The sequence below is a fragment of the Alnus glutinosa genome, chromosome 9 (genome assembly GCF_958979055.1).
Source record: "Alnus glutinosa chromosome 9, dhAlnGlut1.1, whole genome shotgun sequence".
Lineage (NCBI taxonomy): Eukaryota > Viridiplantae > Streptophyta > Magnoliopsida > Fagales > Betulaceae > Alnus > Alnus glutinosa.
The window spans coordinates 1,689,631-1,715,867 of NC_084894.1; the positions used below are offsets into that span (position 1 = coordinate 1,689,631).

Consider the following 26,237-nt stretch of genomic DNA (forward strand, 5'->3'; position numbering starts at 1 on the left):
GCATCTTGATTATAAATATTGTGGCATCATGTAGCGCTAGGTTTAACAAAGAGAACTAGAGAAGAGAAATGAAGAGAAGAAGACAGAAAAGAAGAAGACTCTCGAAGGCAGAAAAGAAGAAGACTGTGCGGCACTAAGGTTCGGGCGATCGAAGTCTTTGGAAGATAGAAGAGAAGAAGACTGAAAAAAGAAAAAAAGAAAAGAAAAAAATGGGGGGGGGCAACGCTAGGTTAAGTTCATGATAAGGTTAGGTTTTTTTTTTTTTTTTTTTTTTTTTTTTTTTTTTTTTAATATTCATGCGGTGTAGAGCAGGGTGGGGCAGGTCCTCAGGATTTTTCAAAATCCAAACCCGTAAACCGCACCGCACTGCACGGTTTTAATAAAACAGAAACACAATCCGGCTCAAAACAAGCGGGTTTGCTTGATTGTGGGGCGGGGCGGGTCAGTTTGGCCGGGTCGGTGCGGTTTGATCGGTTCCTGCACAGCCCTAAAAGCTGCTGCCTCAACATTTGATGGCAGATCTAGAAATCTAGAAATACCTTTTTCAGCTTGGTTGTTACAGCAACAGCCCTAAACAAAGTCGATTTTAAGTGATCAACTTGTTACTTCCATACTTCCAGACTGCTCAATTAAGACAGCAGCAAGTCGCCTTAACAATTTTTTTTTTCCCCCCCTTCTTTTTTCTACTACTCTTGTGACAGGCAGACAACCAGTAATCTGTTTATAGCACTACTTTAGGCCATTGACCTCAAGAGTAACATGAATCCTCTCACTGAAAACTGTTCCATTCATACTAGACGCTCAGCACTCAACCAGATATGCCCAGAGTTTATACAGAACAAGAAGACTGCAATTATACACTGAATATGCTCATAGTTCATACAACATTAATTTATACCGCATTGATAAACTTTGGTCAGAGGTCCTACACATGTAGTAACTTAAAGCTTGGGCAGGGAGGCCTACATCGATCTATGATTGGGCTACCAGGAATAGCGTCAGTAAGCAAAAACACAAGTTGGCTTGCCCATGTGGAGGTTTCCATAAATACCAAATGCAGGTGAAGCGAAGAGGGACTCCTCGGGCAATTGAACTTGAAACCGTGGCTCTTTCCTTCACTGCTGATTGTGTTTCTGCGGGAAAAAACCAAAACCAAAAGAAAAAATATATATATTAACATTTATTTATTTAAATTAAGCTTCCATAGCAGCCATCACAATTACAACCATCCTTTCACCATAATCAACATCTCCACTCCAGCAACAACTGTCACGATCCAAAGAACCATTAGCCATATTTGTGCTATTACTTTAAAAGGACTAGTTAAAGTTACAATTGGAGCACCCTAGAATCACTAATATAGCCAAATATCACATAATAAGAAACCAATGAAACTTGACACCCATGCAACACCTTCACAATTCACCAACCCAATGTGAGACTTGATTTTTGGGGTGTCACAATCTCCTCAAATTTCTAATAACTTCGTCAGGGCCTACGTCACATGTTGTTATTAGGTTAGCTCCGATACCATTTGCCCAAGGCCCAAGAAAGCATTAGCCACATGCGTGTTATTACCACAAAAGGACTAGTTAAAGTTATAATTGGAGCACTTTAAAGTCATTTATGTAATCCGGTCTCACTTAATAAGAACCAATATGAGACTTACCACTTATACAACACCTTCACAATTCACCAACCTAATGTGGGACTTAATTTTTTGGGTACTATATTTATATACTATTGTTGTTGATGACTCTTACCAGAACAAAATCATTGTACTTGCTTCATGTAATTCAATAAGAAAACCTCTTAGTTTTTTGGGTGTCACACTAACTACATTTATATATTGTTGTTGTTAATGACTCTTACCAGAACAAAATCATTGTACTTGCTTCATGTAATTCAAAAAAAAAAAAACTTATGGACAACGAAAAATAAAGATGAAATCTTCCTATGGAGAATGTTCCAAAATGCAATTAAAAATAGATTATTTAATGTGTAATTTGTCAACAAATCAGAGACTTCTCTCAAAAGCAAAAATCAAATGGTCAGATACAAAAATGATGAGTGACGTCTAATGGACTGAAAGCAAATGCAACACGCTCACTTATTGTCAACCGTTTTCCTCAAAATATCAGAGGACATTACCGCTAAATGGGCACTTGACACTTTCTATATAGCATCCATCACATATGTTACAAAATCAGAGAAATAAACCATATGATGCCTGACCTAGCTAGTAATGATAAATAACCTCATTGATCCAACAGAGAATTTAAAATCCATGGCAACTCTAAACCAGAATATAAACTTTCCCTTAGTATATGGAAGTTCTGAGCAAATAGAAAACTAGTCTCCAGTAGTTTGTCCAAAATATTTTCATAGTTTATGAAGCAAACTCATATGTAGCTCCTTACGTAAGTACATCAAGTTATCCGTAAGTATGGAGCATTTTCTTTTCAAAAACTGTCTCTATGTGCATATATATTGACATTCGCATACAGACACCAATTAGGATGACCTGGGAGAAGACCATTTGCGTGTTTTCTAACCTTTTAGAATAAAAAGGTGATTCTCTCACTTTTACAAAATGAAAGAAGAAAATTTTGTACTCTAACACTAGGCCCTTGTGAACTTGTTTTACATTTGATTAGAGTATGATTTTTTTTTGATAAGTACCTTTGATTAGAGTATGATACAGCCTGCTTGTTGTCTCTCGCAGGCCCTTGAGCTGTTCAAACTTTTTTTACCAAATCAATCTGAGGCCCATGGCCTACCCAAGGTTTAAGCAGCCCATTTTAGGCCTCTGGCAGACTGTCACAATGAAAATATGTATACATATATTTGAGTTATCTTGAACTTACTAGTACTATCCTAATTTATCTTTTGGTAAATGACCATCAAAATAGAATATTAATTTTGGAACTTACACTGCTAGAAGAGGCTTGGGATCGTAGGCTATCAAGGGCAACCATAAACTCTGCACGCAGTCGTGCCTCCATCGCTGTCCGTGCTGCACTCTCTGCCTGCAATCGTGCCTCCATCTCAGCACGTGCTGCACTCTCTGCCTGCAGTTGTGCCTGTATCACGGTCCGTGCTGCGCTTTCCTCCTGCAACTTCTGCTTCATCTCACCAAGCTTCTCTTCAAGGACATCACGCTCCTTTTGAACCTCAACAGTTGCCAGTTTCTGCACCTGACTCAGCCCACGTCTCTGGCCTCGTAGGTGGACTGGTCTGGAACCGATCACCGACTGAAACAATTCATCCTCAGTTGATGGGGATAGTGGCTCCCCCTCTTGCTGTGACTGCTGAGTAATTAACTCAGTAACTCGCTCCTGCATCCACAAACACACATCAACCAAAACACATACAAAACTGAGAAATATAAGCATAGTACAAAACTTTTACTTACATAAATCTGTCGTGCAGCTTCATCACTCCATGTGCCATCAGGATGACAATGGCACATAAGCCATGTCCTGTATTCATTAGGCGGCTGACCGGTCACAGGGTCCCGCTGTATTGTTGTTAAACAAACAATTAAGAAACAAATGAAAACAAATGTAAAACATAAATAATTACTTTTGTCATTAATTTTTTTACTCACTGCATCGTAACTCACAGCGGCAAAAGACTTGCTGCCGGTGATTTTGCCCGTCTTTTGCTTTGATCGATTTTCTTTATTTCTATCACTAACAGTCTACATAGGATGAACATATGCAGGTAGTGAATGCAGTGTACATAATTAAAATGTATAGGAGGAAAAAAAAAATTAGCGTATAAGAAATTCTTTGAATTATACCTGAAATTCATCAGTACTAAAGAATGCAATAAAGGGAGAATTTTACCTTAAATTCATCAGTGCCAAAGTATGTAATAAGACACTCCCATTGCTTCTCTGAGACCTCTTTAGGCCGGTTCCGCCTGCGGTCCTCATCATTATCATACTTACTGTAGTCCTTGGAGAGTTTTGCTCTCCAACCCCGGTATCTCCGATTCGCCAACCTTAATATACTAGCTCTTCGCAAGGGTGTATCCGGGATTCTCCACCGACGCTGAAATGAAAAAACAAGGAAAACACATTAGACAATATATCAAATAAAAGTAACTTCAAAAAAAAGAGAGATTAATTAACTAACATCATATCTTTTTCTTACTTACCAACACACCTGAAACAATATTATCTTTTGCCTCCTGTGGTACTTCCGCCCACTTCTTGACATTAAGTGGTGTATGCACTCTCATCTGTTGGACCACCTCATCCACAAACATCCGCTGATTTGGCCCTACTGCTGAATCAGACATGTCTGAGAACTCAATATCCAACTTTCCATCACTAGCTTCTTGTGCTCTCTTAGCCAACTTCAAGCCTTTTGCAGGCCCCCGTCCTTTCTTTCTGATAGAAGAGGATGCTGATAAGATTCAGCTTAACAACATTAGACCAGAGTAAAAGGGAAAAGAAAAGAAAAAAAGAAAAAGAAAGTCACATAATAAATCCAAATATGTAACAGAAATAAGTTGTAATTTTATACTTTCTGATGGTGTTAGGGTGTCCACTGAGAGCTCTGATGGCTCTGATGACTTCCCAGGAAGGGGCGTATGCATGGAAGAGTCAGTAAGTGGCTGGTCAGACTGATCGTCCATATGACCCTGCTGGGATGCATCCATAATGTTCTATACAAAAGAGTAAACAAATGGCAGCATCAATTACATGTCTACGAGGCCTGTGCACATACAAGATGTAATTGAACCTATTGAAAAATGCGTAATGCTTCATCTGCCACATTGCAATGAGTAGATTGATTGGTTTTTCTTCAAACTTAAGAAATCCCAGAATCCAAGGGAAAAATCTTGAGGAACTTCTGGAAATAACATGCTAACAATTTACTACAGCCCTGAACTGCCCACTGTTAGACAATTCAAGAACCATATGCAACGTATGCATAAACACCCAAGTATGGCTATGATTCTTGATGAGGACTTGGATTTAAGGCTGTATCCACGATTTGATGGATGCCAAACGTTAAAGAACAATGTATCACATCTCCATGCCATTCTCCGCACCTAAACTATGATAACCAACAATTCATATCATGATCAACATCAACCTCATCATCTCCATTACTAAATCACAGGATACATAACAAAATTCACACATAATCATCCAATTTTTCACCACAATAAAATAAAATTAAAAAAAAAAAAAAAAAAAAAAAAAAAAAAAAGGAGAGAAAAATAACTTATTCTGACATTTTTTAAGCATAACCAAACTAATAACCAAATAACCTGAACAATGAAGAGGCAAAAAGAAATTAAGAGCCTTGAGCATATCAAGGCTTATGCATGCTTCACTTTCTAGATCAGCAACACAATTATGTAGAAATCGTCCAATATTTACATCAGTTGTTATTTAGATCATCAGACACTTTTATTATTCATTTAGTCAAACAGAAATGATATTATTGATAAGATCATTTATCCAATTTGAACAGACTATACGAAAACCCAGTCGACATTATTGTAATTAGTGTGACCAACTACAATAACAGTCATCATTTATTTACAAACCAAGAACCCAGGTAATTCCCTTTTTTGGTTAATCACATATACCCAATAGATTTAGGACCACGACCTACACCTTCACTCCGTTTTTCAAAGAAAGAGCATGCCATTTGAGCAAATGCTAATTAAGACTATTTACTCCTCACCACCTTATGAAGGTGATTTGTTTAACAAAGAAGCCACCAACGGTGATGTAACAAAGCTTATTTTAATCAAAGCCTCTCTTTTTAGGGTTTAATGGTTTTCATCTGCTCCCTCTCCTTCTTCCAACTCGTTGCTTTAAAGACCCATATATCAAACAAATACTCTAACTTGTTGTTACAATCCCAAGTGTTCCACATTGGTTAAATATAATCTTAATCATGTGTATATAGTTCTTGGGCATCATCTCTTTATAAGTCTGTTTTTCAGGGTGAGTTCTACCTAAAATTTGTTAAAATTGGTATTAGAGCAGGCAACATGTTATGGGTTCGAGTGACATAGGGGACGACCCATAGGTTAAATTAAGATGTCTTAGTATTATGCACAGGCATAGTATTAAGTCACTAAATACTGATAGATGAGTGAAGCTGGAAAAAGGAAAAGAGTTACCACAAGGACAATGTCAATATAGTGGACCGCCGTGAACGTTGGATTAAGAAGCATGGTGGAATGTTACGATCCAAGTATCCCACATTGGTTCAGTTATACTTAACCATGTGCATATAAGCTTTTGGACACTCACCCCTTATAAGTCGGAAAAGAGTTACCACTAGCACAGTGTCAATAGAGTAGACCGTCGTGGACGTTGGATTAGGAAACGTGGTGGAATGTTATGATCCAAGTATCCATACACTTAACCATGTATATATAAGCTCTTTGACACCCACCCCTTACAAGCCAGTTTTCAATGGTGAGTTCTACCTTGCGTTTATTACATTTGCACACCTTTTATACCCATATTTTCGTCTGCATCATTAACTTCTCTATATCAGGTGAACCGTTAACTCTAATTGAAAATCAACCATAAAGATAAGAAGTGTGTACAAATAATATGTACAAGATGTGTGCAAATAATAATTTTTAAAGACAAAGCTACATTGCAGCAAAGCAAGAAAATGGACTAAGAACTTAATATATCATTCTACTTTATTAGAAAAAGGAAAATAAAAAACAAAAGAGAAAATAGTGTAAGGGGTAATAGAAGAGAGACCTGTTGACATGGGGAAGAAACAAAAGTGATAGCAACATCTTCAAGTGTTCCCTCTTCAACAGAGGGTGCCTCTCCTGCTGCTTCCGTTGTACTTGGACATTGCTCCTCCATCTCCTCATGGTCTTGTTCAGGGTCCCCCTCATGCTGCTGCTCTTCCTTAGATATGTATTTGGGTTTGGGTTTGGCTTTGGCTTTGGCCTCTTCTTGGTCCTTGTTGCTGCTCTTCTTCTTCTCCTTCTCTTCCTCCAATCCCAATATCCGGGCACTCCTCCTCTTCTTCGTACCCACTTCTTCTCCTTCCTCCTCAGACATTTTCCGTCTTCCCAATACACCCTATAAACATGACACACATTTACACATTGAAGAAATTAAACAAAGAAAAAAAAAAATCTCAAAAATGGAATTTTGAAGAAATTGGGGAATTGGGTAAAATTAAAAGTTCCAGAGAAAATTACCTTGAATCGATGTGGGTCAGATCATATTAGGGGTTTTAGGGTTTGTTGGAAGGTCGAGATTTGCAGAGGGGGATTTGGGGCTATTAAGGCGAAAAGCAAAACAGACGAAACGTATTTAGAAATTGTTTTGAGTCTCAAATGTTTGTCGGGGCTACACGTTTACTCGCCACGATAAGCTGAACAGGGATCGCCCGATTTATCGTGCTGAAAGGTAACGTATCGTTACAATACGGGTGGTTCAACTTTATAACGTCGAGGTTGATGAAGGTGACAAGCGGCTTAAACTTCCGGTTCTCAATTATTAACTGTTAAGACGACCTTGGAACAAACGTTACAATACTCTAACGGTGAAAGCTGGCACACTTCTAATTATCCCACCCCCACCCCCCCCAAAAAAAAAGAAAGAAAAAAGGTAGTGTCAATAGAACTCATTTTTACTGCATTATCTCATTGGTTAACGTCAAAAATAGATATAACTATTGAGAAATGCTAAAGTATAAATTGTGGTCTTTTTTTTTTTTTTTGAATCTTATACTGAGATGACACTTTATTTTTTTAATAAAAATATGAGAGATAAATCAAATTATAATTTTTCTTTTATTAAAAATAAAGTATCATGTCAACATAAAAAGGCTCAAAAAAGATCACAGTAGATACTATAAAATTTCCCATAACCTTTTACAGTTTTACTAGGTAAACAAAAAGTAGCAAGGATTGAAATTTCTTTTAATTTTTAAAGAATTTTTAGTCAAAGTTTCATCGAGAATAATCTTTTAAAATTTCCCTTCAACCTTTAATAGAGTCCGAGTTAGAAAAAAAAAAATAATAATATCCTAGCTAGCAGTGATTTTAACTAATGAACTAAAAATATATGGCTGTGCAGTGTATAAAAAATAAATTCCATGATTAATAAAATTAAATGTTTTTCGGAAGAGTTTGAATATGGAGAAGAATGTGGCAGAAAAGATCGATCATGATTGAGGTCATGGCTTTGCAATGCATGCACTCATCATGTAGAGGTACCGAAGCTTCCGAAGTACATGGAAATGTTCTTGGGTTTTAGTGGCAACGTCTTAGAATCAGTCAACCTTAAAGCTAAAATCTCTGAATTTAGGTCAAGTAAAATTATGAATGAGAAGTCGGAAGAAATTTATTCAACTCAATTTATTTAATTAATATATATATTTTTAAAGCGTGTGATTTTTATAAAACAAAAATTTCTTTCCAATTAGATTAGAGAAATTTTATAAAATTGTCCTTTGATCTTTGAACACATGAAAAGCACATTATTTTTTTAATAATGTTGAGGCAGCTTACAGGTCCTTTTCAGATCGGAGTTTATAATGGATAATCTAGAAAAGATCCTATAATTTTTTTTACTTCTTCAATGATTGACTTTACTTTGTGTAAGGTCTATTAGTTTAACACTTGTATTGACAAGCTGTATTATTCTAATATTTCAAGAGAACTAGCTGGTAAACTTATATAATCAGGATTCAGGAGGCTTTTGGAGCCCTAAAAGTGGATCCTGTGGATGAGTGGATGCATGCAACCAAATCTGGTACTGATAGAGTTTTATTGCAAGACAATTCAATTTTTGAATTGAATGGCTCTGATGCGCTCAAATAAATTAAAGACACAAAATAAAGATAGGGGCTACTTCGAGAGAGCTTTGATCTCCAAAACAACCAAAAGGTTTAGGGTTCATAATATTCAGCATGCCTCTTTATTCCTTAGGGTTACATATATATAAAAGACGGCTAGGTCATAAGACGTAACCATTAGGTCTAGCCGTCATACATTGTGTAGAAAATAACTAAGAATGGAAAAACATTCCTTATTTAGCTAAGACACTTTAGGGAAAGAAAATATGGAGAGATATCCTACTCCTTATTCAACTAGAGGCTGCTAGGGTTGAATATGGCTAGGGATAGGTTCTGCTGTAGTGTGGCGGCTAGGGCTGCAACATGCCACGTCAGCCCTAGTAGGCTGTCCACATCATCCCTCCCCCCTAACAATTTCCTTGTCCCCAAGGAAAAACTCCGGAAATTGAGCTCTGATCATGTCTTCCTCTTCCCATGTCGCTTCCGCCGGAGAAAGGCCCTGCCAATGAATGAGCAACTCGGGTTTCTTGTGCCTGATCCGAGTTTCCAATACAGCTTGTGGTGTGGGAGTAAGTCGGCCGTCTTCTAGTGCTTCCGGAAGGTGCTGGCAAGCAACCTGCTTGCTGCCAAGGTATCTTTTTAGCAAGCTTATGTGGAAGACCGGGTGAATCCGGGACCCCGGTGGCAAGCTCAGCTTGTAGGCCACTTTGCTAATTTTCTTGATAACCTGAAATGGTCCATAGAATCGAGCAGCCAGCTTAGTGTTCTTGCGCATATAAACCGAAATCTGCCGATAGGGCTGCAGCTTCAAGTAGACCCAATCTCCTTCCTCCAATTCTTCTTCTCGGTGTTTGCCATCATAGAGCCTCTTCATGCATTCTTGGGCAGCCTGTATGTTATTCTTCAAGTCCTTCATCATCTGATCTCGCTCCATCAACTCCCTTCCTACCGCTTCGACTCTAGCTGTGCCAGGAAGATAGGTGAGTAGCTTGGGAGGATCCCGACCATAAACCACAGTAAAAGGTGTGTTTTTAATGGTGGAGTGCCAGCTGGTGTTGTAGCTATATTCTGCCCAAGCCAGCCACTTGCCCCATTCCTTTGGTTGGTTGCTTGTAAAACACCGCAAATACATCTCCAAAGTCCGGTTGACCACTTCTGTTTGCCCATCGGTTTGAGGGTGATAGGCTGAACTGAAGTTGAAGGAAGTTCCCTGTAGTTTAAATAATTCCTTCCAGAAATTGCTGGTGAAGGCTGGGTCTCAGTCACATACGATTGACTTCGACATACCATGGAGTTTGAACACATTCTCAAAGAAAACCTGTGCTATGCTCACAGCAGTGTAGGGGTGACCGATAGCTAAGAAATGGGCATATTTGGACAGCCGGTCTACTACCACGAAAATGGTTGTTTTCCCTCTTGAGTTTGGCAAACCATCTATGAAGTCCATAGAGATATCTTCCCATATTCGCTCCGGAATCGGGAGTGGCTGCAACAAACCCCGTGGCGTGAGATTCTCCGCCTTGTGGCGTTGGCATACATCACAACCTCGGATGAATTCTTTAATCCAACTCCTCATTCCCTTCCAATAGAAACTAGCCCGGATTCTTTGATAGGTTTTGTGGTACCCTTCGTGGAAATGACCATGTATTTGCTCCAAAATGGTGGTGAGCAACGCGGAATTTTCTGCGAGGTAGATGCGGTCCTTATAGTACAAGAGACCGTCCCTGAATTCCCAAGGACCGAGTGTCTCACCCTCCTGAATAATCACTACTTCCATTCCTTCTCCCTTGGTTGGTTGCAACCCTAGCTTGCTTGCCAAGGCGAGACTCATAAAGTTATGAGTGCTACCCGAGTCAATCAAAGCTAGAAAAATTGTTTTGCCAATCCGCCCATAAATCTTCATAGTCTCGGGGTTATCCTTGCCGGTTATGGCGTGCAAAGAGATCTCCGGAATTACCTCCTCTTCAACTTGTGTTATTTCCTCCCCATCTTCTTCTTCTCGCAAATATGCTTCAATCATGAATAATCTCTTGCAACGATGCCCGGGACCATACTTTTCGTTGCACTTGAAACAAAGGCCTTTCTCTTGCCTTTCCTTGAGTTCTTCCGGGGTTAACCGCTTGATGGGAAGCGGTTGTTGGCTCGTGGGGGGCCTGGTACTCACAGGAGGCCTCCGCGTCTCCAAAAGGGGGTGCTTTTTCATGGCCATGTTGCGGGCTTCATAGACTCGGGCTAGGCCTATAGCTGAGGTGAGAGTGAGGGGTTTTCCAGCAGTAACGTCCGCCTTGATGACCTCATTTAGGCCGCTCACAAAACAACTAACCTGCTGGTTTTGTGGTAAAGGGCCTACCTTTGAGAGTAGGGACTCAAATTTGGCTTGGTACTCCCTTACCACTTCCTTCTTGCTGTAATTTAGTGAGCTCTCCAAAGGGATCGTAGAATTGGGTTGGCCCAAAACGAGCGAATACCCCTTCCTTGAATTCCGTCCAGCCTATCTCCCTTCCTTCACGTAACAAGATTTGGAACCATAGCTGGGCTTCTCCCTCGAGATGGAAGGAAGCCAAAGCCGCCTTATCCTCCTCTTGGGTTCCTTGAAACCTGAAAAACTGCTCCGCTCTACAGACCCAGCTGGTTGGGTCTTCTTCTCCATTGAATCTAGGGAAATCCAGTTTAACATGGGGACGTCCGAATGCCCGCAGCCGTTCTCCATCCTGGAATTCTTCTCCTTCTCCTGCCCGTAACCTCCTACTCCCGTTCTCCTCTGCGTCACGTCGGTCCCTGGCGGACAGCATCTCAAATGCCTCGGTCATTCGGGCTGTCAAGGCCTGCACCGCTTGCTCCAAGCTGCCCATGCGTCCTTCCATAACTTGCTGTTCGTGTTGCTGGGTGAATGAACGCGTGGCTGGTCTTGCTTCCACCGAAAAATCCAAGTAGGCCTTGTTCTTGTTGCGGGAACGACCTATAGTGATTAACTGGAATTTTTCTCAAAAAAAAAAAAAATTTCTGGTTTCTAGTGAGGGAAACCGGGCCTCAAGGTTTATCAATGGGGTTAACGAGAGGAACCCCGGCTCTGATACCACTTGATGCGCTCAAATAAATTAAAGACACAAAATAAAGATAGGGGCTACTTCGAGAGAGCCTTGATCTCCAAAACAACCAAAAGGTTTAGGGTTCATAGTATTTAGCATGCCTCTTTATTCCTTAGGGTTACATATATATAAAAGACGGCTAGGTCATAAGACGTAACCATTAGGTCTAGCCGTCATACATTGTGTAGAAAATAACTAAGAATGGAAAAACATTCCTTATTTAGCTAAGACACTTTAGGGAAAGAAAATATGGAGAGATATCCTACTCCTTATTCAACTAGAGGCTGCTAGGGTTGAATATGGCTAGGGATAGGTTCTGCTGTAGTGTGGCAGCTAGGGCTGCAAGATGCCACGTCAGCCCTAGTAGGCTGTCCACATCAGGCTCATGGAAAATTCATGGAGCATCTCTACTACAATTACAACAATAGACAGCTTCTAACACGCAACAAAACAAACTACCAGCCATGATAGAATAATGGTAAATTAAGAAAGACAGCAAAAATTGGCCGGCTGGAGGACAATTGCAAGAACAAGGGAAGCTTTCAGCTGATGGAAGAAAATGGGCATGGACTTGGGGGAACAGAAACTTGAACGATTCCTTCAAGCATAAGCATCACCTTCTTCATGGTGGGTCTCAGAAAGGGGTCTTCTTGGAGGCACCACATGGCAACCATCACAAACCTCTCCAGCTGCTTCATGTCATTGAGGGCCTCTGCATCATCTACAACTAGAGCGTCCAGCCTGCCTTCCTGATAGCAGTCATAGGCCCAATCAGTTAGAACACCCCTCTCTCCGCCAACCTCTATATCCACAGCTCTTTGACAACAAATGATCTCTAGCAGCAGGACACCGAAACTATAGACATCAACCTTCACAGTGATTGGAGAGATCCTGAACCAGTCAGGTGCAACATACCCTTTGGTACCTCTAATGTTTGTTTTGGTCTGGCTTTGATTCATCAATAAAAGCTTTGCCAATCCAAAGTCGGAGATGCGAGCATTGTAATACTCATCAAGGAGTATATTCTGTGGCTTTATATCGCAATGAATAATCTGGCTGCTGCATTCTTCATGCAAGTAAAATAGTCCTCTTGCAACCTCGAAGGCGATATTAGTCCTCTGGTTCCAACTGGGTTTGAAATCCCCGAAAAGGAAGGTAGCTAAAGTGCCATTGCTCAAGAACTCATACACTAGCATACGATGCTGTCCCTCAGCGCAGTACCCAAGCAGCCGGACCAGATTCTTGTGATGCGTTTTGCCTATCACATTCACTTCAGTTTTGAATTCCTTGTCGCTGTCTTCAAACACTCTGTCTAACTTCTTGACAGCAACACGAACGGTTTCTACTTCTCCTTTATAAACAATTCCGCAGGATCCTCTTCCTAGTTCTTCCTTGAACCCATTTGTCGCCTCAATCAGCTCTTTGTAGGTGAATTGGCGCAAATTCCTTTCCACAACACCTTCATGATCTAGGTGACTAATTCTTTTCATCTTCTTTTTATAGTAGAACAAAAAACCCAAACAAATTGCACCTACCAATAAGAAATTCACAAACACAGAACTACCCAATAGGATTGACACCACAATAATCAATGTGTCCTGGTCTTTTGCATCTGGAATTACCTGAGCCGAAGGGCTTTGCCGAGTGGAATTGTTTTTTCTTACCTTAAGGAAAGCTGTAGGTGTGGTTTCCCTACCTTGTCTTCCATTGGAGAGCGGTAGCCTCTTCTTCCAACAGTTGGGGTCACTAAATACGGCTACCGTGCATAGGCAATCATGCAAGCAAGATGCTTTGCATTCCTCTATATTTTGAGGCCGAAACGTTTCAAAGTCACCAAATGCCCAATCGGTGTTTCGTAGCTCCACTAATTCGTATAAAGCACCATCATCTTCACAGCCATGTATGAAATCAGGTTTGCAGCTGTTGTACTGATCATTTTCAATCAAAGAAAACGATGGTGGGCATTTACAACTTGGCCTTTGATCATCCCCGAGTGAGCAGATACTGTTATACCCACAAGGCCCACTTCCCAGTCTATCTAGTGTATCGCGGCAAATATTATTCGGTTTGCTTCGAATTACAGTCCAACTATCGTTGGCGGTGGGATTCTTCGGGTGCTGACTAATGGTGAAAACGCCATCAAAATTAAGAGTTGCTCTGTGATAGTACCGTGTAGCTGGGGCTATCTCATTCTCTCCTGTAATATAGGATCTTTCTCTACTCATTCTTTCTATGTATAAGTACCCAGAGTCATGGAAGATCACTCTGTAACCAGAATTTGAATCGTTGGCAGAATCATGAGTGTTACTAACATAATATGGATCATAAGTATAGTTGCTGAGCACATCTATGGGATTGAGCACAGCATTTCCATCAGGAAGCAAGCGAAACTGGAACCTTCCCCGTGAGAAGTTGTTTCTTTGACGTCGGGAAGAAAGAACGACACCACCTCTCTCCATTATTTGAGTAGGCAACAACGTATCAGCAGGATATTTGAAGCTCTCCCATAAGTTCTCAGAATTTTCATCTACAAGCACGAGGTTACCTGTATCGTTCAGTATGCCGTAGGCAACTGCACCCCGCCATGTGAATGTCGATCTCCATAGCTCTTCGTCCTGAGGATTGTTGAGTGCCAGCCCACGGTCAGGAGTTAGCTCAACTTTGGATCCTCTTGGCGCAGGATTGTCTCCATTTGCATACCAAACTATAGTTTTGTCTGGTATTTTGTTATACCATATGGCGAGCAAGAAGTGATCATCCTTATTGTCGAGTTGGCGAAACCCGAAAGCAAAATCACTAGAATTGGAAAGCCATGGAGCAGCTACATCATCTGTAGTGAGAGAGTCTCCCACGCTTATGTTACGATTCTGAGCAACAGCAAAAATGGGCAGCAAGAGGAGAAAGAAGACAAGGCGAAATACAATAACAGAAGGCATTGTGAGAATTGTTTGGATTCATTCAATCACATGAATGAAGATAAATTCAAAGAACGTTATTTATATATACATACGGGCCGGAGATCACGATGCTTTCAATGACTTGTAATAAGTGTTGAAATATTCAAAGTCCACCAAAGACTAATACAACGCGCGTCTAAGACTTTCCAATTTCTCATGGTGCTGCTCATTCTGATATTCATGGAGCTAGTTCATGTAACTATCGTATTAATATATTAATTAAATTAAATGATGAAATAAATTATTTTTATTAAATTAAATTTTTAAAGAAATTAATGGTTAAAGCACATAGGTGCAGGTTGTAAGATAGAATATATAATTTAAGAAAAAGATGAGAATAAGAAAGAGAGTCGACAGAGAACTAAGGTGGTTCAGCCTATAATTTATGGCCTACGTCCATACATCAAATCTTTTCTTAGTTATGTACATCTTTTTTTTAATTTATTGGACTATATACAAGACTGAACGTTACAAGTTTTCTCTACTAATTCTATATTAACAACAATAAATTTAATTTATCATCTTATAATTTATGTCTCTTGAGTACTTATAACTCTTGTCTGTTGTGTACATTATTATAACTTTCTCTCCATATAAGTTTGAATTGTGTACAACACTAACTTGTTCAGGACCGAACCACACTTGGGAACCGTACGTATTTGAAAAGAACTCATTTTATGGTCGTTGAAATTGTGGCTAATTAAGCATTTTTCAAACGTAATTGGAAAGGTATTACTATTCAATGCAAGACTTTGACGAATATACAATATGAATATGTGGCCATTCAAAAGTCGACGATGCTATATACGCACTACTCAGGCAAACAGGCGGAAAGTTCCATGGATGGATTGTGACTTGACTTACTGTGACGCGCGCGCTGACGTAGCCCGTAGGTGACCCCAACTCTCTTTCCTATAGTCGATGATCAAGAACATTTCAGTTCGAATATGGAGAAGAATGTGGCAGAAAAGATATATCTTGATATATGGGTAATTCTTGAGTGAAGTAAAATTTCTGTAATTCTTTCGAAAATTTTGCTTATAGATGGCATTTTTGTAATTATAAATTTTGCTTATTAATGGTATTTTTGTAATTATTACCATTAATAAGCAAAATTTTCGGATGAATTCCGAAAATTTACTTTTCCCCGGCACTGCTCTATCTTGATTGAGGCCATGGCTATGCATTGCACTCATCATCAATCATGTTGTTAGGCTAAGTGGAGCTATAGCCTGATTTGTACGTGTCCCATCCGGTTGGCATCCAACTCGCTACAGTTTTTTTTTTTTTTTTTCATGAGTCATAGTCGATAGAAATGTATTTATACGTACACTTCCAACGAACCAGGTCACACCTGATCCGTTTTGCTGTTTTTACTCAATTAAGTGTCATATTCACGGACGAAGCTAGAAGTTTTCTTGAGCCGGAGCCAACGGCCAAAATTTTTTTTGAGTAGGGGTTAATAGTCTAAATTTTTATTTTTTACTTTGTATTTTTTATTTTTTTAGAGAAATGTTATTTAGCATTTTCAGCTGACGTGGCATCTCAATCTACGCTTAATTTTTTATTTTTTATTTTTTTTAATTTTTATTTTCATAATTAAAATTGATCTAAGGGTACGTGGATTGAGCATATCACGTAACGTTTGTAAGTCTTCTTATCAATCAACGTGAGAATGGCTTGCAAATGGTGCTCTTGGTGGTTCCTCTAAACTACGAGAAGTGCTATACGTGCGTCAAGAGTCCGGCTGGAGTCCGGCTCTTGACCCACGTGGCACATATTATTTTTTTTGACTTTTATTTAAAAAAAAAAATTTCAAAAATAAGAGAAGAAAATCCGGTTCAGTCTAGTCTTCGTCTCACTCCAAATTTTCCCCCCATTCCCAAATCTCACCCTCTCCCGCCACCGTCCCCTCCCCCACTGACCGCCCAACGACCGATGACCTCTGACCCAACGACCGGCGCCCTGCGCCGGCTCCCAGCTCGTTGTCTCTCTCTCTCTCTCCAAACGACGGACCGGTGCCCACCAACTACTCAACGACCGGCGCCCACCGACTGCTCAACGACCGGCGCTCTCTGACCCAACGACTGGCACCCTCTGATCCAACGACCGGCGCCCTCTGACCCGAACCGTCCATCGGCCGGCTCCCAGCTCGCTGTCTCTCTCTCTCTCTCTCTCTCACCCAGCAGACCGGAGCGCCATCGACCAGAGTCGACCACTCTCTACGGTTAGTCTCTCTCCCTTTACTCTCTCTCTCTCTCTCTCTCCTTTGGTGACTTCTAAGTCTAACCCTCACTCTTTCTCTCTCTCTAACCCAGCTGGTCTCTCGCTCTCTCGAACCCAGTAGCCCAAGCGCCGCCCACGAGCAGAAGGGACTCCAACAGAGGAGGTTTCCTGAATTTTATTTTTTTCATTGTAAAGTAATCTTCCTGTGTTAACAAAAACTAGTGTGGTTTGGGCCTTTTTGTACCGTTGATAAAGATGGATTTATCATGCATGATAAATTGTAATTGTGAACAAAGAGCATGATAGACTTTTTGTACCGTTGATAAAGATGGATTTATTGCAGACAAATTGATGGTTTGATGACATTAATTAATTTCTTTGAATTCAATTCATGGTGAAGTTAAAATTGGAGAGCTGTCAAAAGAATATATCATGCTTTCTATTTTAATATGTACATGTTTTTGAAGAGAGAAGATCTATCTACAACATTATGCACTGTATTGGTATTGATTTGAAGAAGCAATTTTGGGAAAGTTAGGAAGTGAATTATGATTTATTATGCATTGTTGGATTTTGCTTGGTTTAGGTTTTTGTTGTCTCATACAATTGTTTAATTAAACCTTTTTTTTTTTTTTTTTTTTTGTAGAATAACTTTTAGATGGACTTGTCACAACTAGCCTTGAATTCACTATGCGAAGATGATTGTTTGTTGACACATGAACAACTTGATGATGTTGTTCCCATCGACATGGACCCTCAAAATGGTATGATGGGCATTTTTACTTTTAATTTTGGTAACATATCTTAGACTAAATGTTATTATTTATAGTTGGGTTCTTTACACTATGTTTTATTTGTTTTGATATAGATGAAAATGAAATTATTGGGGATGAACAGTTGAATGATGGTGTGGACAGTTGTTGTTCCAAGCTCAACAAACAATGCGGAGATGATTGTTTGTTGACACATGAACAACTTGATGATGTTGTTCCCATCGAAATGGACCCTCAAAATGGTATGATGGGCATTTTTACTTTTAATTTTTGTAACATATCTTAGAGTAAATGTTATTATTCATAGTTGGGTTCTTTACACTATGTTTTATTCGTTTTGATATAGATGGAAATGAAACCATTGCGGATGAACAGTTGAATGATGGTGTGGACAGTTGCCGTTCCAAGCTCAAGCTCATAGATAAAGAGAAAAATGTTAAGGAACCTAAGAATGAGATGTTGTTTGGCTCTATAGAGGAACTTCATGAATATTATAGAAATTATGCTAAGAAAGAGGGTTTTGGTGTGGTACAGAAGAAGAAAAAAAAAGGATGAAAATGGAGATGTACATTACATCACTCTAGCATGTGCTCGTCAAGGCAACAGACAATCCAGCTCAAGCAATAACGTTTGCAAGCCTAGTAAAACAATCAGAACGAGGTGTAAGGCTACTTTGAATGCAAAGTTAGTAGGCACAACGTGGTATGTGACTAAAGCAAATCTATGCCATAATCATGATTTAAGCCCAGGCAAAGCGAGATATTTTAGATGCCACAAGAAGTTGGATCTTGCTACGAAGAGGAAGCTTGATATAGATGATAGAGTTGGAATCCGTACGAACAAGATCTATAACTCGCTAGCTGTTGAAGCGGGGGGGTATGAAAATCTTACTTTTGGAGAGAAAGAGTGTCGCAATTATATTGCGAAATCAAGACGTCTTTGCCTTGGCACAGGAGGTGCTGCAGCACTTCGTGACTATTTTGATAGAATGCGGAAAGTGAATGATGATTTTTATTTTGATATGGACGTGGATGATGAGTGTCGGTTGAAAAATGTGTTTTGGGCTGATGCACGAAGTAGGTCATCATATGAAGATTTCGGTGATGTGGTTACATTTAACACAACATATTTGACCAACAAATACGAAATGCCATTTGCCCCTTTTGTAGGAGCTAATCATCATGGTCAATCAATGCTTTTAGGGGCAGCATTAATTTTAAGTGAGGATACAGCAACATTTGTTTGGTTGTTTGAGGCATGGTTGAAATGCATGAAGGGCCGAGCGCCAGGGACAATTATTACAGATCAAGATCGGGCTATGAAAAGTGCAATTAAGAAGGTTTTTCCGAATGCCCGACATAGATTTTGTTTATGGCACGTACTGAAAAAACTTCCTGAAAAATTTGGATCACATTTACAGTACAAGGCCATTAAGAGTGCCATACGAAATTGTGTGTATAATTCTCAGACATGTGACGAGTTTGATGCAAGTTGGCAGACCCTACTTGAGTGTTATAATCTGGAGGATAATGCATGGCTGCGTGGTTTATACAATGAACGGACTTTCTGGGTACCGGCATATTTAAAAGATGTATTTTGGGCCGGCATGACTACCACACAACGCAGTGAGAGTATGAATGCATTCTTTGACGGTTATGTGCACTCGTCCACCTCATTGAAGGAATTTGTAGATCAATACGACAACGCTTTGCGTAGGAAGGTTGAGATTGAGAATGTTGCTGATTTCAATTCTTTTAATTCCACGATTTCATGTGTAAGCAAGCTTCCCTTTGAGAAGCAATTTCAAAAAATTTACACCCATGAAAAGTTCAAAGAAGTTCAGAAGGAGATTACAGAGGTTCTGAATTGTAGTTGCTCTCTTCTAAAAAGTGAAGGTGGAATTAGTACCTATCAAGTGATGGAACAAGTAGAAGTCAGTAATGCCTACACGAAAAAAAGTACGCTTTATTGTTTACTATAATGACCCTTCATGTGAAGTGAACTGCAGTTGTTGTTTATTTGAATCAAGGGGAATTTTGTGTAAACATGTCATATCTGTACTGACTACACTTGAAGATGTGGAATTGTTGCCCGAAAAATATTTTCTAAACCGATGAAGGAAGGAATTGTTCACCAACCTAGTAATTAGCAAAATATATACGAAAATCCATTCTCTCGGTAGAGGTTGGCATTTGGTACTGATCATTCAAAGCATAGAGTACTGGAAAGGAAATGGAGGGTAATCTCCACAGGAGATCGAGCAACCAAATCTAATCATTTTTTTGGCCCCAATTGATAAGAGTCAATTTATTTATTTTGTGATTGGTACAAAAACCATTGGACAGTGCAAAATCGTATATACATATATATCTACCACTTCTTTTAACCTATGGCTTGACTCTCTGATAGCATGATAAATTGCTAATTATATCAAGAATCCAAAGAGATGAAAATATTAAATTTAATCAGTTAAATATTAATCTAACCGTGACATATTTGCTTAAAAAATATATAAAAAAAACTCCTATTCTTTTAATATATGACAAACATCTTAAAAAAAAATGAAGTTTATTGGGAATAAATTTCACTCAGCCTGGTCCAAGGAGGAGACAATAGAACTCTCGGAAAGTCCAATCTCAGAAGATAGACACTTAGCAGTTATTCCCGATAAATTAGGTATCATTTATCTCAATAAATATAATTTAAGACTCTACTCCAAGTTGAATTGAAGTAAAAGTCATAATCCAATTATCATTCCTATCCCGGTAAATGCTAGAGCAACAACTGTTGTCCTTTTTGAGTCTTAGGTTGATATGACATTTTATTTTTTTAATAATAGTATGAGAGATAAATTAAATTGTAATTTTTTTTTTATTCAAAATAAAGTAAGTATCATGCCAGTAAAAAAGAATTCAAGAAAGACCACGATAAATATTCTAACATTTCTCGTAACATTTTTACAGTTTTACTAGGTAAACAAAAAGTAGCAAGTATTGAAATTTCTTTTAATTTTTAAAGAATTTTTAGTCAAAGTTTCATCGAGAATAATCTTTTAAAATTTCCTTTCAACTTTTAATAGAGTCTGAGTTAGAAAATAATAATAATAATATCCTAGCAGTGATTTTAACTAATGAACTAAAAATATATGACTGTGCAGTGTATAAAAAATAAATTCCATGATTAACAAAATTAAATGTTTTTCGGAAGAGTTTGAATATGGAGAAGAATGTGGCAGAAAAGATCATGATCGAGGTCATGGCTTTGCAATGCATGCACTCATCATGTAGAGGTACCGAAGCTTCCGAAGTACATGGAAATGTTCTTGGGTTTTAGTGGCAACGTCTTAGAATCAGTCAACCTTAAAGCTAAAATCTCTGAATTTAGGTCAAGTAAAATTATGAATGAGAAGTCGGAAGAAATTTATTCAACTCAGTTTATTTAATTAATATATATTTTTAAAGCGTGTGATTTTTATATATTTTTATAAAATTGTCATGTGATTATTCTAATATTTCAAGAAATGTAGCTGGTAATTAAACTTATATAATCAGGATTCAGGAGGCTTTTGGAGCCCTAAAAGTGGATCCTGTGGATGAGTGGATGCATGCAACCAAATCTGGAACTGATAGAGTTTTATTGCAAGATAATTCAATTTTTGAATTGGATGGCTCATGGAAAATTCATGGAACATCTCTACTACAATTACAACAATAGACAGCTTCTAACACACAACAAAACAAACTACCAGCCATGATAGAATAATGGTAAATTAAGAAAGACAGCAAAAATTGGCCGGCTGGAGGACAATTGCAAGAACAAGGGAAGCTTTCAGCTGATGGAAGAAAATGGGCATGGACTTGGGGGAACAGAAACTTGAACGATTCCTTCAAGCATAAGCATCACCTTCTTCATGGTGGGTCTCAGAAAGGGGTCTTCTTGGAGGCACCACATGGCAACCATCACAAACCTCTCCAGCTGCTTCATGTCATTGAGGGCCTCTGCATCATCTACAACTAGAGCGTCCAGCCTGCCTTCCTGATAGCAGTCATAGGCCCAATCAGTTAGAACACCCCTCTCTCCGCCAACCTCTATATCCACAGCTCTTTGACAACAAATGATCTCTAGCAGCAGGACACCGAAACTATAGACATCAACCTTCACAGTGATTGGAGAGATCCTGAACCAGTCAGGTGCAACATACCCTTTGGTACCTCTAATGTTTGTTTTGGTCTGGCTTTGATTCATCAATAAAAGCTTTGCCAATCCAAAGTCGGAGATGCGAGCATTGTAATACTCATCAAGGAGTATATTCTGTGGCTTTATATCGCAATGAATAATCTGGCTGCTGCATTCTTCATGCAAGTAAAATAGTCCTCTTGCAACCTCGAAGGCGATATTAGTCCTCTGGTTCCAACTGGGTTTGAAATCCCCGAAAAGGAAGGTAGCTAAAGTGCCATTGCTCAAGAACTCATACACTAGCATACGATGCTGTCCCTCAGCGCAGTACCCAAGCAGCCGGACCAGATTCTTGTGATGCGTTTTGCCTATCACATTCACTTCAGTTTTGAATTCCTTGTCGCTGTCTTCAAACACTCTGTCTAACTTCTTGACAGCAACACGAACGGTTTCTACTTCTCCTTTATAAACAATTCCGCAGGATCCTCTTCCTAGTTCTTCCTTGAACCCATTTGTCGCCTCAATCAGCTCTTTGTAGGTGAATTGGCGCAAATTCCTTTCCACAACACCTTCATGATGTAGTTGACAAATTCTTTTCATCTTCTTTTTGTAGTAGAACAAAAAACCCAAACAAATTGCACCTACCAATAAGAAATTCACAAACACAGAACTACCCAGTAGGATTGATACCACAATAATCAATGTGTCCTGGTCTTTTGCATCCGGAATTACCTGAGCTGAAGGGTTTTGCCTCGTGGAATTGTTTTTTCTTACCTTAAGGAAAGCCGTTCCCTTGGTGTCCCTATCGTATCTTCCATTCGAGAGCGGTAGCGTCTTCTTCCAACAGCTGTTGTCTCTATATATGGCCACAGCGCATAGGCAATCATGCAAGCAAGATGCTTTGCAGTCCTCAACATTATAAGGCTTAAACAACTCAAAGTCATTGTTAGGCCAATCAGTGTTTGGTAGTGTCTCTATTTCGTATAAAGCTTCTGGTGGACTTTTCCCATCTTCTTCACAGCCTTGTATGAAATCAGGCTTGCAGCTTTCATACGGATCATTTTCAATCAAAGAAAATGATGGTGGGCATTTACAACTCGGCCTTCGATCATTCCCGAGTGAGCAGATACTGTTAAACCCACAAGACCCGCTACCCATGTTAGTTATCAAATCGAGGCAAATATTATCCGGTATGCTTCGATTTTCAGTCCAGCTATCGTTGGCTGTGGGATTCTTCGGGTGCTGACTAATGGTTAAAACGCCATCAAAATTAAGAGTTGCTCTGTGATAGTGCGTTGTAGCTGGGGCTATCTCATTCTCTTCTGTAATATAGGATCTTTCTCTACTCATTCTTTCTATGTATAAGAAACCAGAGTCATGGAAGATCAATCTATAACCAGAATTTGATTCATTGGCAGGATCGTAAGTGAAACTAAGATAGTACGCATCATAAGTATAGTTGCTGGGCATATTTATGGGATTGAGCACAGCATTTCCATCATGAAGCAAGCGAAACTGGAACCTTCCCCGTTTGAAGTTGTTTCTTTGAAGTCGGGAAGAAAGAACCCCACCTCTCTCCATTATTTGAGTAGGCAACAACGTATCAGTAGGATCTTTGAAGCTCTCCCATAAGTTTTCAGAATTTTCATCTACAAGCACGAGGTTGCCTGTATCATTCAGTATGCCGAAGGCAACTGCACCCCTTGTGAATTTCGATCTCCATAGTTCTTCGTCCTGAGGATTGTTGAGTGTTAGCCCACGGTCAGGAGTTAGCTCAACTTTGGATCCTCTTGGCGCAGGATTGTCTCCATTTGCATACCAAACTATAGTTTTGTCTGGTATTTTGTTATACCATATGGCAAGCAAGAAGTGATCATCCTTATTGTCGAGTTGGCGAAACCCGAAAGCAAAATCACTAGAATTGGAAAGCCATGGAGCAGCTACATCATCTGTAGTGAGAGAGTCTCCCACGCTTATGTTACGATTCTGAGCAACAGCAAAAATGGGCAGCAAGAGGAGAAAGAAGACAAGGCGAAATACATTAACAGAAGGCATTGTGAGAATTGTTTGGATTCATTCAATCACATGAATGAAGATAAATTCAAAGAACGTTATTTATATATACATACGGGCCGGAGATCACGATGCTTTCAATGACTTGTAATAAGTGTTAAAATATTCAAAGTCCACCAAAGACTAATACAACGCGCGTCTAAGACTTTCCAATTTCTCATGGTGCTGCTCATTCTGATATTCATGAACTATCGTATTAATATATTAATTAAATTAAATGATGAAATAAATTATTTTTATTAAATTAAATTTTTAAAGAAATTAATGGTTAAAGCACATAGGTGCAGGTTGTAAGATAGAATATATAATTTAAGAAAGAGATGAGAATAAAAAAGAGAGTCGACAGAGAATTAAGGTAGTTCGGCCTATAGTTTATGGCCTACGTCCATACATCAAATCTTTTCTTAGTTATGTACATCTTTTTTTTAATTTATTGAACTATATACAAGACTGAACGTTACAAGTTTCCTCTACTAATTCTATATTAACAACAATAAATTTAATTTATCATCTTATAATTTATGTCTCTTGAGTACTTATAATTTATGTCTCTTGTGTACGTTATTATAACTTTCTCTCCATATAAGTTTGAATTTTGCACAACACTAACTTGTTCAGGACCGAACCACACTTCGGAACCGTACGTATTTGAAAAGAACTCATTTTATAGTCGTTGAAATTGTGGCTAATTAAGCATTTTTCAAACGTAATTGTAAAGGTATTAATATTCAATGCAAGACTTTGACGAATATACAATATGAATATGTGGCCATTCAAAAGTCGATGACGCTATATACTCAGGCAAACAGGCGGAAAGTTCCATGGATGGATTGTGACTTGACTTACTGTGGCGCGCGGTGACGTAGCCCGTAGGTGACCCCAACTCTCTTTCCTATAGTCGATGATCAAGAACATTTCAGTTCGAATATGGAGAAGAATGTGGCAGAAAAGATATATCTTGATGGGTAATTCTTGAGTGAAGTAAAATTTCTGAAATTCTTTCGAAAATTTTGCTTATAGATGGCATTTTTGTAATTATAAATTTTGCTTATTAATGGTATTTTTGTAATTATTTATAATTACAAAAATACCATTAATAAACAAAATTTTCGGATCAATTCCAAAAATTTTACTTCTTCCCGGCACTACTCTATCTTGATTGAGGCCATGGCTATGCATTGCACTCATCATCAATCATGTTGTTAGGCTAAGTGGAGCTATAGCCTGTTTTGTACGTGTCCCATCCGGTTGGCATCCAACTCGCTACAGTTTTTTTTTTTTTTTTTTTTTTTTTTTTTTTTTTCATGAGTCATAGTCGATAGAAATGTATTTATACGTACACTTCCAACGAACCAGGTCACACCTGATCCGTTTTGTTGTTTTTACTCAATTAAGTGTCATATTCACGGACGAAGCTGGAAGTTTTCTTGGACTAGAGCCAACGGCCAAAAATATTTTGGATAGGGGTTAATAGTCTAAATTTTTATTTTTTACTTTGTATTTTTTATTTTTTTAGAGAAATGTTATTTAGCATTTTCAGCTGACGTGGCATGCTCAATTTACGCTTAATTTTTTATTTTTTTTTTATTTTTTTTATTTTTAATAATTAAAATTGATCTAAGGGTACGTGGATCGAGCATATCATGTAAGTCTTCTTATCAATCAACGTGAGAATGGCTTGCAAATGGTGCTCTTGGTGGTTCCTCTAAACTACTCATGTTAGGACGGCTTGTTGATGCCGTTACTAACGAGGCTCTCGATAACTCTTTTGGAACTGTCATATCAAGACGGATTTTTTGACGCATTTGCATATGCGAGTATGAAACTTCACTCACACAATTCCAACTAAGAACCCCTAAACACCTAAGTATTAAAGAGACTTACAACACTTGTTTTGATCACTAAATAGGCTAACACTAAAATCGGGTTAAATACAAAAAAGCTTCTCAAACTACCACCCGTTTTCCGAATGGCCCCCCGAACTACTAGTGCTTACAGTTCGGCCCTCCAAACTACCAATTGCTTATTTTTTGGCCCCATCCGTCACTTTATGCCGTCTAAGTGGACGGAAACCGAGTCACCCGCAAGGCACGTGACTCTTTTAGCCCGAAAATGCCCTGTTCTTCA

At 39.0% G+C, this 26,237-nt stretch overlaps 4 protein-coding genes across 5 annotated transcripts; 1 reads left to right on the forward strand and 3 right to left on the reverse strand.

The window, feature by feature from the left end:
- Positions 1-769: 769 nt before the first annotated feature.
- LOC133877545 (uncharacterized) lies at positions 770-7,402 on the reverse strand. 2 transcript variants are annotated; one of them, XM_062315888.1, is made up of 10 exons: positions 7,213-7,402; positions 6,758-7,090; positions 4,536-4,677; positions 4,165-4,415; positions 3,852-4,058; positions 3,611-3,703; positions 3,416-3,520; positions 2,934-3,338; positions 2,683-2,817; positions 770-1,133 (listed from the first exon to the last, which is right to left on the reverse strand). In XM_062315888.1, the coding sequence occupies exons 2-9, from the start codon at positions 7,067-7,069 to the stop codon at positions 2,788-2,790; spliced, it is 1,545 nt and encodes a 514-aa protein (XP_062171872.1). In that variant the 5' UTR covers positions 7,070-7,090; positions 7,213-7,402; the 3' UTR covers positions 770-1,133; positions 2,683-2,787. The 2 variants fall into 2 exon arrangements, with proteins under 2 accessions (XP_062171872.1, XP_062171873.1); XM_062315889.1 differs by lacking the exon at positions 2,683-2,817 and having other exon boundaries at positions 7,213-7,389.
- A 4,974-nt stretch (positions 7,403-12,376) lies between these two features.
- Positions 12,377-14,841, reverse strand: LOC133877648 (G-type lectin S-receptor-like serine/threonine-protein kinase RLK1). The gene has a single exon (XM_062316038.1). The coding sequence runs from the start codon at positions 14,839-14,841 to the stop codon at positions 12,448-12,450; it is 2,394 nt and encodes a 797-aa protein (XP_062172022.1). The 3' UTR covers positions 12,377-12,447.
- A 2,905-nt stretch (positions 14,842-17,746) lies between these two features.
- Positions 17,747-19,842, forward strand: LOC133877649 (protein FAR-RED IMPAIRED RESPONSE 1-like). Its single transcript, XM_062316039.1, has 4 exons — positions 17,747-17,852; positions 17,957-18,103; positions 18,208-18,389; positions 18,499-19,842. The coding sequence occupies exons 1-4, from the start codon at positions 17,747-17,749 to the stop codon at positions 19,840-19,842; spliced, it is 1,779 nt and encodes a 592-aa protein (XP_062172023.1).
- A 1,721-nt stretch (positions 19,843-21,563) lies between these two features.
- Positions 21,564-24,092, reverse strand: LOC133877650 (G-type lectin S-receptor-like serine/threonine-protein kinase RLK1). The gene has a single exon (XM_062316040.1). It carries the CDS (start codon positions 24,090-24,092, stop codon positions 21,690-21,692), a length of 2,403 nt encoding a protein of 800 aa, XP_062172024.1. The 3' UTR covers positions 21,564-21,689.
- Positions 24,093-26,237: the final 2,145 nt, after the last annotated feature.